The sequence below is a fragment of the Malus sylvestris genome, chromosome 7, assembly GCF_916048215.2.
Source record: "Malus sylvestris chromosome 7, drMalSylv7.2, whole genome shotgun sequence".
In the NCBI taxonomy this organism is placed as follows: domain Eukaryota; kingdom Viridiplantae; phylum Streptophyta; class Magnoliopsida; order Rosales; family Rosaceae; genus Malus; species Malus sylvestris.
Window position 1 is genome coordinate 23,870,504 of NC_062266.1, and position 11,290 is coordinate 23,881,793.

General features: G+C 37.4%; 1 protein-coding gene across 1 annotated transcript; it reads right to left on the reverse strand.

The window, feature by feature from the left end:
* Positions 1–4,950: 4,950 nt before the first annotated feature.
* Positions 4,951–6,461, reverse strand: LOC126629140 (uncharacterized protein C594.04c). The gene is made up of 3 exons (XM_050299055.1): positions 6,119–6,461; positions 5,773–6,036; positions 4,951–5,664 (listed from the first exon to the last, which is right to left on the reverse strand). Exons 1-3 carry the CDS (start codon positions 6,347–6,349, stop codon positions 5,188–5,190), a joined length of 972 nt encoding a protein of 323 aa, XP_050155012.1. The 5' UTR covers positions 6,350–6,461; the 3' UTR covers positions 4,951–5,187.
* Between the last annotated feature and the right edge of the window lie 4,829 nt (positions 6,462–11,290).

The following is an 11,290-nucleotide window of genomic DNA, read 5'->3' on the forward strand; positions in this document are numbered from 1 at the left end:
TTCTTCAAGATCAAGCCCAAAGGCCCTTGAAGATCCGTTCATCACCGTTCTTCAAGATCAAGCCCAAAATTCCTTGAAGATCCGTTCATCATTGTTCTTCAAGATCAAGCCCAAAAGCCCTTGAAGATCCGTTCATCACCGTTATTCAAGATCAAGCCTCAACGGCCCTTGAAGAAACACTCATCCTCAAGATCAAGCCCCAACGGCTCCTTGAAGATCCGCTCAAATCCACCTTCAAAGATCAAGCCCACGGCCCTTGAAGAAACTTCCAACAGTTCATCCAAAATCAAGCCTCGACGGCCCTTGGATCAACGAAAAATCCACAAATCAACACCTTATGGAGATCGAATCAGAAGATCAAATTTGAGAGAGATTGTAACCCAAAATCATCAAATACAAATATTATTTTGTGCACATTGTTCTTGTCTAGTTCGTTTCAGGAAAATTTCGTGTTTACAAATCTATTGAATAAAAAGTTATTGAAAAGAAAAATATAAATTCAAAGTTTTGATTACCTTAAAGTACAATCTTTAAGACCATATGATTGTTGGTTTAAACATTCAATAGAAATGAAGATAATGAGAAGTTGGTTTAAACATTCAGTAGAAATGGAGAGAATGCGAAGTTAAAAGAAAAAAGATTGCAAAGAGACTTGAGTTTTATAACTTTATATGCATTTGGACAGATGGATTGGGAGTTGAACAGATAGATTGGCAGTAAATTTGAAAAACAAGAAAAATCTAGTGACTGAAATGCAGCTTCGTGTTTCAAACTCAACACCCCAAAGAAAAATGAAGCCAACATTTCCACTGCACTAACAAATGAATTATGATATTTCTTACTTTTTTTTTTGTATTTATATGTTAATTACAGGATATAAAAAAATTTTGGGAGCCTTCCGAAGTGGGGGCCCTAGGTGGGCGCCTACTTGGGCTACCCTCAAGCCGGCCCTGGATCCGACACATCTTAGCCATAGCATCTGCGATGTCCAACCTTTCTCCATGCACGTCTGAAGAGCAGGCAATGCCATTTTCAAGGATTGAAATCAAGCTCTCTTCAAATTTGACGTGAATCGTTGTGCTAGCCTTAGTAAGACGTTGGTTTGCGCTCATCTCCCCTTCCTGTTTTTCGTGAAGAAGAACAAGATCCACAATCCCAACCACTTGCTCTAGTAGTGCTACCTTGACATAGTTGTAAAGATTTGATGTTCCTTGAAACACGTCACTGGTTGGCCTTTTTCCGGTAAACATTTTCAACAGGAGGATGTCCTAACTGTACTCGTCACCTTGTGTCCACACTTCATGTCCCATACCATACTTTAGACCTGTAAACGGGTCGGGTTCATTGGGTTTTGGTCGGGTTCGATCCAACCAGTTAATTTAATGGATCATCCAAATACAACTCATTAATTTAATAAGTCACTCGTTTCATCCATTTCACCCGTTAACAAATTTATTTTTTTTTGCACATTTCATCCAAACCAAGAAAAGATTGGCGCTTACAGTTGTTTTCTTCTGCTACCTCAAAACCCAAGTCTCCCTTGCAGCCGACTCCATCACCGCCAACCAATCTCTTCAATGCGATTCAAAACCCGAGTCTTTACCCTGTCCCGGTACGCTTTACTTCGTCCTCCAATTCTTATATCATTATAATATACATATATATACCTCTATATATATACATATATATTATATTTGTTTGCATTTCAGTTCTTTGCTTGTAACACTGAGATTTGTACTCTCTCTACCGCAACAGCAAAAGTCTCTGCATTTCAGAGACACCCAAAAGATTTTACAGTGCAGAGAGAAACAGAGAGAGAGAGAAAGAGAGAGAGAGAGAGGGATTTGGGTTTTGAGGTTGAGGTTCCAGTGGAGTTCGCGGTTGAGGACCTGAGGTTCCAGGCAGAGTTCCCAGTGCTAATTAAAGTTCTTGTTTTTGTGTTTTTGGTAGTCTTAGGTTTACGAAATTCGACAAAGAGCGAGGGTTTTCAATTAGGAATATTGAAATTACACAAAAGCCCTCAATAACGGATGTTAACGGGTGGTTAACAGGCAGGATAATCCAAAATGATCCGTTATTTAACGGATTGACCCGTTAACCATCCGACCCGTTTAGTACTCACCCGAATACTAATTTTAACGAATCGGGTTAATAGATCGGGTTGAAAATGCCAGGTCTATCATACTCTGCATTTATACAATTTTTTTAACAGTGTAAATATCAGCTGAAGCCCTACTAAAAGAAATAGAAAAGTGTTCACTTGAAGTATAACCGATTGTTCCTTTTACTCTGGGGGAGCTTGATTGATTACCAAAAGCATCTTTAAGAGTTGTGAGAAGGAATCTTGCCAACCCAAAGTCACCTACATATCCAATCAAATCATCATCGAGAAGAACATTGCTGGGTTTGATAGGTCACAACGAACTATTGGTACGTGACACTGATGATGGTGGATATGTCCAATGCCATTGCAACACCAATAGCAATGTTCAACCATTGAGAAAAAGTTAAGCTCCTTGCCTTCTCATTTGTCCCATTACTTGTCTGAGCTGGATGCATCCATTTCTCTAAGCACCCATTCACCATGAACTCTTAAATTAAGGCCTTGAAATCAGAACAACGACAGTCGAATCCTGAGCATGCAGAAAGTACTTTCACAAGGTTACGGTGTCTAATATTCATGGCCTCACACTCAACTTTGAAACTTTTGGAAGCTCCACGTCAAACAAGGTAGGTTGAGTACCTTGATGGCAATTGTCGTTTCACCTTGATCAAGTAATCTTTTATAAACTGAACCATAACTTCCCAACCAATCAAGTTGGCAAAGGAGGATCCATCAGTAGCTTTAAGAAGACTTTGGTAAGACATCTTTGGAAAATTTTCAAAACCACTGGAAGGATGCTCCTTGTTTTTTTTTTTTTTCCTTTGGAAGCTACGAAGGCTAAAAAGGCAAATGAAAAAGTGAGTCCAGAAAGCCCACAAAGAAGAGAGATTACCAATTTCAAGGTTAGGCTAAACTTGATAAATTAGCTGGAATTTCCCCATTCGGTGAATTATTGTGCAATACCAAAGTTTGCAGCTTGCGCAGACGGCCAATTTCTGGAGGGATTCCATGGCGGAAGTTGTTGTTTAAGAGACTATACACTCTGATAAAACTCAAGTTTCCAACATGTGGTGATATAGAGCCTCCAAGTTTCAGGGATTGTAGCTCCAACATGGTGATCCTCTCGTGGCAGTAACCACATGAAACACCATGCCAGTGGCAAAAGTGATGGATTCATTCCACGATCTCCAAAGGGATCATTATACATATTAGCCTTGAATTCAAGCAAGGCCAGTTTATCTGGCTCGTTGATCAGGCGACAGCCGAACTAAGACATGAGTTGAGAACGGAATGCATGCAGAAACATGATAAAAAGTGAAGTGATGAAATGAACTAGTACATCCATCCCCATGGTATCTGTTTTGCAGCTTTTGCTTGAAACTTTAATTTGGCCACGTCTTGCAGCTTGAGGAGAATCCAATTTTGAGAGATTAAACAAACATATGCCACTAGACAGACTTCTGAATGTGTCCTCAATATTCAAAGAATGCACTTTGCAGAAAGCACTTTCAAATCTCATTCATACTTTTGAAAGATACCGCGCCACCTGCTTTTTTAGCCCTCACAATCACAGGAATTATAGAGTTGCGTGGGACTGGGACCCCTACACTTTGAGAAGGTTAAATGCTAAGCTCATTGAATCACCTCACTGTAAAACATTATCTTTATAACTAACTCGAACATCTTTTTTAGTATTTGGATACAAGGGTAAACTCTGAACTTCAGATCAAGAGTAAACGCTCTAAAAGAATACTCAAAGGCTTCATCTTTCAAAACAGTTCTAATTTTACAAGGCTCATAAAGTGAATTTCACTTTTTGCAGATGTTCATCCTATTTTCTCCTAGAAATCAAGGGAGCAACTTGCATGGAACAGGTTCACCGCTACATGGTGTCTCGGTCCTATAATGCAATGACGAGTGGACAAAAACTTATATATGGAATTGTATTAGTGGGTTGGGACATCACAATGAACCCATTCTATATAAGTCGTTCTCCTAAATTGGACTTCTCCTAAATTCTAGCATGGTTTCCCAGTATGCATATATAGCTAAGCACATGCCAGGACCACCACACCTCTTCCTTTGCAGCAGATTTATCAGTGGGATTCTTGGGGTTTAAAAGCAAAAGGTTCTTACTTCTATAAAATAAAAATAAAAAATAAAAAAAAAGGGACAGGTGTCCTATTACTGTTTCTAAATGCACTGACAAAACGAACAGCTAGCTGTCCGTTTGAGAAGTCAAATATGTGTATTGTGTATTTGAAAACACCGAAAATTTTCCATGTTTCGGTGTATGATTTACACCGGATGAATGAAGTGTTGGATGTGCAATCAAGGATTCAATAGTCAAAGATCTAACGGCCACACATATACACCGATGCATACTAGAAATCCATGAACAAAGAAAGCTAAAGAGGTGATTGTGGGTTAAAGCTGATTCTACTTTTGTATCATATATTCCAACACATGACTATTTCAAATGAGTTGACTAACTACAAAAACAGAATGGTTCATCCAAGATTCCCCAGAACAATGACAATCAGGCAAATGTTAAAGTGGAAACTTGCCTACCCATGTAACTTGGGATCCCATTCCCAATGGAAGTTTTTCAAGTTTCACAAAAGTAGGCAAAAGATGTCCTGGTTTAGTACTATAATTATTACTGAAGCTGTTGAGCCTTATGCATTTCAATTGAAATAAGTTCAGGAATGAATCGTGTCTTCATGATACAATTAGCTCTTTAAGCAACCATCTTGTGCTGTTATTAACAGTGTAGATTTCGATCTTATGTTTATCGTAACACAATGGAATTTAAGAACAAAGCCAGATCTCATGGAAATTCCACATTCTAAACTAAAGGAAACTGTTTTAAGTAAATTCTGAACAATTTTGTACAATTTCTTACTACTATTAAGTAGAGAGATTATCACAAATAAAATCCAACTTGCACTCATTTCTTTCAAACAAATACCAGTTGATGTCAACTTTTGAACATAGGACATTATAAGACACGAACACAGATTATGGATAGATTGCAGAAAAAAAACAACTAGCAAAGCGTAACACACCGAAAGGATTATCGATTAAGCGTTCTTATCTTTTCCTCCTGGAGATGACTTGAACCAAGGTATCCACACTGAGGTTGTCTTCTGATACCGCCTGTATGCTTCTACTCGGTAATCTTGTTTCAGCATTCGGCGTTCGACAAGTATAGTCACATAAGCTAAACACATTGTATTGACCAGAGACCCAACAAAGGCCCATCCATGTCCCAAGTTCCATGCACATATGACTAATCCCCACCACCACAATTGCTCTCCGAAGTAGTTGGGATGCCGCGAATAGTGCCACAACCCTTCGTCAAGATTCGGCACAACGGGCTTTCCAAGCTCTTTCAGCTTGTTGTTTCGGCTCACAAAGTCATGGAGCTGCGTGTCAGCTAAGTATGCTACAACAATGCCAGTAATGCAGACTATGATGGCAACAGAATCCCATATGTTCAGTGGCACATTAACTGAGTGGATTACATAGAATGGAAGGCATATCCCAATTATAAAAACCTACAAAGGTTAAAAACAACCATCAGAAAACCAAAAGCGACCATTTTTCACATTTTTCACCAGCTTGGAAGCTCATTGAGGCAATTCAACAAACACTTAGAGCACTACCTGTTGAGAGAGGTAAACGGCGAAGAAGGAAACCCACCACCAGTGCTTGCCGTACTGTGAGCTCATATCGGTGAACCGCCAGTCCTCCCTGGCACCCCATTGCCAATTTTCCCGCCTAAAGTAGTTGTGGGAAAGCCTGAGGCTCCAAACCCAAGTCAGCGAAATTGCAATCGTCGACCGCCACCGGTTGTAATCCGCCAGAGGGTGACATCGATAGTAGTGAACGAGCATTACAGGGATCACAGTCCAGTACAAATCGATCATCTGCACCAACCCAATTCATAAAAAATTCAAATTTGCAATTAAGACCCAAAAAGATCAGATTTTGAACGAAAAATCAACGTACCCAGTGGCTGGAAAGAGCTTGGCTGATGACCCAGAAGAGGACGTTGACGTTGAGGAAGAAGAAGACGTTGGCTAGGAGAAGAGGGTGGTGATAGCACCATGCCCAGAGAGGAGAGAGAAAGCTCTCATTAGTTTGGCTATGGTGGTTGCTGAGGAATATGAGGTAGAAGAGAATGGAGGGAAGGGGAACGAGAAATGCTATCACTGCATTCTTCAAGTTACCTCCAGCCATGGCTGCAGTAAATCCAATTACCAATGAAGGAATAGACAATAGAGGCCTAGTTTTATAGTCTAGTGATGGAAGTATTTGTTGCTATTAGCACTGGCTAGCTTAGCTTTTCTTTTTGTGTTATGATAGCAATAGTTTTTCAATTAAAAATAAATGATGATAAGCTTATTCCATTGTTTTATTTTTCCTCTCACATTTTAGTATAAATTTTAATATCAATTTTACCCTCTTGTGAAATAACATGCAAGGACCAAAACAAAAATGTCATTTTATGCCTACTACACAGCCAGATTGCCCATTTCCTTATGTCTGTTCACCATCTCTCTGAAAGATAAAAATTCTTCTCTCTTTTAATTCAATTATTGTGCCTTTTGGGACGAAATGTCATCTCTTTTAAACAAGTTTTTCTACTTCCATTTTTTCTTTCTTTAAAATCTAATTTCAGGGATCAAATCAAATACGAACCAACTAATTGTACATCACCCATCACTGCTTCATAAGATCCATGGCTTTAAACTCTTTGTCCTCCCAGCCCCTTATTTTGTTCTAATCCCGACCCAAACCTTACCTCCCTTCTCCTTCGTTTCCCTTCTTTCTAAAACTATAAATGCATAACCCACTCATTGAATTCCATTGCAATCTGCAAGACTTGAAATTCATAGGAAAAATAAAATATCCAGACTATGCAGGGAACAAGAAGATGGGTGGTGAGGCAGTTTTGTTGCCATGGTGGTGTTCCGATGGTTGGGGACCTGGGTTAGGTGTTGGAAGTTGGTGCGGCACTGCAGCGGAGTTGGGGTGTCGATGGTCAATATCACAGGGTATTTTAGGAATGATGATGGGTGAGAAAATAGTGTTTTCTTCTAATAACATTTTTGATCGGTGGAAAAATAAAATAGGGTGGGGAAGTAAGACAATGGGGTGGGTTTAGTACCACTCTTAAAAAATTATGACTATTAGTCATCTAATTCATTAAAAAGTATAGTTATGGTCTTTCTTTATCAACTCTATCAGAATTTAATCAAAATGATTCATGTTGGGAGGACCATTGCTATAATTGAGTTAACGTTGAGGGACAATTTCTCTAATTAGGTTAAAGTTGAGGGAACAAATCTAAATTTTTTTTCATTTGGTAATCTATATTTGCTTCTTGATTAACTTCACGTGCGTGACACGTGACTCATTTTGACAGAAGTTTTAACTGTGTTGACAAAAATAATCATAGCTACACATTTTGATGAATTAAGGAACCTATAATCATAGATTTTTAGTTGAGAGCTCATTGCTTTAATTGAGTTAAAATTGAAAAATTATTGCTACAATTTTATCAATTTCAAAAATCAAAAGAGAGGAAAAAAAGTATGCATGATTAATTCCTTGTCTTTCTGCTTGGTGGGGGTCAGTGAGAATCCCTCTTCAAATAATAATCATTAGAACGCCGGTTATCATGTCAAATCCCACTCAATCAAAGGTCTTCTTTTGTAACTTTAGCTACCATTTTTTTAACCTTAATTTAGCAACTTTGTTGTGAAGAGTTTTGTACTACGAGATATGTGATCAATAATGTAAACAGTAAATGAGACATTTCGTAATAGTTGGCCAATTTGAGAAGAAAAATACTTAGCAATATGCTATAGTGATGATTCATAACAGTTATCAGCCAATTCATTTTTAAGAATCAGAAATATAGTTGCTTGATTCCCCCAAGCAAAACTCGACCCAACCTTTTCGAGACTCCTCGAGCAGTTTTTAAACCCCCTTCGAGTGGTTAAAGTTCTAAAAGTAAAAAAAACTGATTAGAAATCAGTTTTTAAACAATTGAGTTTTGAGAAATTGACTAAAATGATTATAAATCAAATCTCAATTGTTGAATTAATCGAAATCAATGTCGACAATATATCAATCAAGTAGTTATACCAGTTAAATATTGATGATGTAACCATCAAATTTAGACGATTTGCTAAAAATTGATCATTTTAACAATTGAGAAATGAAAATAATCATAGTTTTTAAATTTCCCACAAAAGGACAAAGAGAGAAGGGTAATAAGGACTAAAGATAGTTTGAAGACGGCTATTGACACTTGAATATTTACCCTGCTTAAGTAATTAATCAATGTAATATTAATCAATCATAAGAGGCGTGCAAACATGCACACAAAATATGTAATAATTATGAGAGATGGTTAAACGTGGTGTTTGCAATGATGCTGCTTTGCAGCCTATAATTGTGGTGCAATCAATCATAAACACTCACATGCCACCCCACATTATATACAAACTTAAATCCCATAAACCCTAATTGGTGCCCCCTACCCCCACCCCCACCCCCCACCCCCCACCCTTCCTCCGAGAATATTTTTGCTAATCATCCTTAAGTGATGATGATGTTCACTACTCTATTTATTACCGTTAAATGAATTTAAATTTCAAAATTTGTGTAAATCATCTACACAAATCTCGAAAATTAAACTATTTCACAAACAGGATAGTGAGCATTACTACCATTTAAGGACGCTAAGCTAAACATAAATCTTAAAATTTAAACTATTTTATAAATAAAGTAGTGAACATTACTACCATTTAAGGACGCTGAGCTAAAAGGTACTTTTGTTCCTCTTCCAAATCTCTCCAAATTCTTCCACAATCTGCGCCAGATGAGAAATCAAAGCTAACATTTTGTACGGCTGCATGCATGCCAGCTACTACAATGTCAATGGATGATCATTTCATATCATATATGAACATATAAAAATCACAATTCATATGGTCCACAGGGGAGCTAAATATATATAGCTTTTACTTCTTTTTATAATTTCTCCTTTAGCATGCAGAGCGGCGGATACAATACAATTATACAAAACACCCTTTTGCTTTTGGCATGCTCTTCTTCATTGAAAAAACTCAAATTGACCACAATGATTTTACCAGGTTACAAATCCAGGCATGCAATATAAACCACGATGTTCGCTAATGCGATGTGACATCGAACATATGACAAAATACGGAAAGGGATCTTCAACGGATCCTTTTTCTGGGAATTCTAAGAATTCTGTGATTGTGATTGTTCATCGTACATCGTGCGATAAAAAATCATTTCAAAATTTAAAATTAAATATAAATAGTATCTAACGAAAACTAACTGCACGATGTACGATGAACATTCACGATCACAGAATCACTAGGATCATCAAGAAAATGATCTGACAAGGATCCTTTTCCACAAAATACAATATGACTTATATATAAGATATTTTATTTTTTATATCATAGAAGTCTTTTATGATAAATCTCATGCATAACGATATATGGTTAAGTGTGAATAGTATCAGTGATATTTATCATTAAATATTTGACCTAATTGGTGGTTGATCGCCAAGACGTTTTGCACTTCTTTTTTGTCAAACAAAGTTAATTTCATTGCAAGAAAAAACTAGTGTAAGATAAGGATAACTCAAAGAGAGTTTAGGATAGCAAACAAAAGTCGAATACCACAAAAGAAACTAGACTTGAAAAAGTAAAGCAACCATCTCCATCAAATAAGCTACACAACTACCACAAAGTCGTTATCGCCACCTGGAACAGAGAACAAAGAACTAAAATGATGAACGAAAAATAAGGGTAGCAAGCTACCGTGCTAGAGTGCTCTCATAATTCTACTAAATAATGCAAATTGCACTTTAAATGCTATTACTATAAAAAAAGTAATGTTTGGTAGACTAAATTTGTAAACCATGTGATGTATCACTACTAAAAAAAAAGCACGTTAATTATAATCCAATTATTAACAATCACATCATATAATTTACAAAACTTAGTTTAAATAGATGTGACAAGTGGTGCGGTTGTACAATCAAAATCAAATATTATATAACAAGGACAAGGATTGTCTGCCCTCCCACTTCCGGTGCCCTCCCGTGTCCTCCTGTTTGTGTGATCACGGTTAAACCACCTAAACATTTTATATTACTATTCATTTTTGTCTTATTATCTCCATAAAAAAAAATATAAAATGTTGACTTGGCTTAACCGTGACCACACAAAACAGAAGGGCACGGAAAGGCACCGGAAGTGGGAGGGCAGACAATCCTTGTCCATATAGCAAAGGGAAGGATATTACAAAGAGAGTACATCTACCAGCTAGGGTTTACAGTTAAAAAAGGGAAGGATATATGAAAAATTTGCTCCTAAACCCCACAAAGAGAGTACAGTTACCAGCTAGGGTTTACAGTCAATCAATTGTTTTCTTCCATTTCTTCCTCCATGGTTTCTTCATCCTTCCGTTCCAACTTCCATCTCAGACACAGGTAATACATTATTTTCTCTAAATTTTTAATTTCATAAATTTAATATACTTTTATTCGGTTCCTCTATTTGTGAATTGTTGTGTACTTGTGTTGGTTGTGTTGTTTATTTGTTTGTAGGTTATGGGAAATGTTTTATTTTTAGGGGAAATTTTGTCGAATTTTCTGTAGATTATTTCAATTGTTTTTACACTAACTTATTTCATTTTGCAAGTCGTAAAAAAACTAGGGGTCCATGTAGACTCATGGGCACATCACAGCTCACCTGCACCACCCAGGAGTGTATAAAGATTACGTGGTATGCTCGACATCGGGGCGCATCAACAAAGGAGCAGCACAATCGTTTAGTCCACGACGTTGGCTCCATTGTGCATCACCACTGCCCCATGCAGTGGGAGTCTTGGAGACTTGTCCCGTAAGAGACCAAGGACTCCGTTTTTCATGAGCTATCGGTTAGCAAAGTTTTTTTTTTCATTATTTTGTAAGTAAAGTTGTGAAATTTAATAACTGTTAACTTTGATTAATTAGTTTCGTATTTGTAGCATCACTATGACCTCAAGGACCTTGATTCCAATCAAGCCAAGTACATCCAATAACTTTTCATTGGCCGGTTCACTCAGTGGAAGAGCGACCTCCACAAG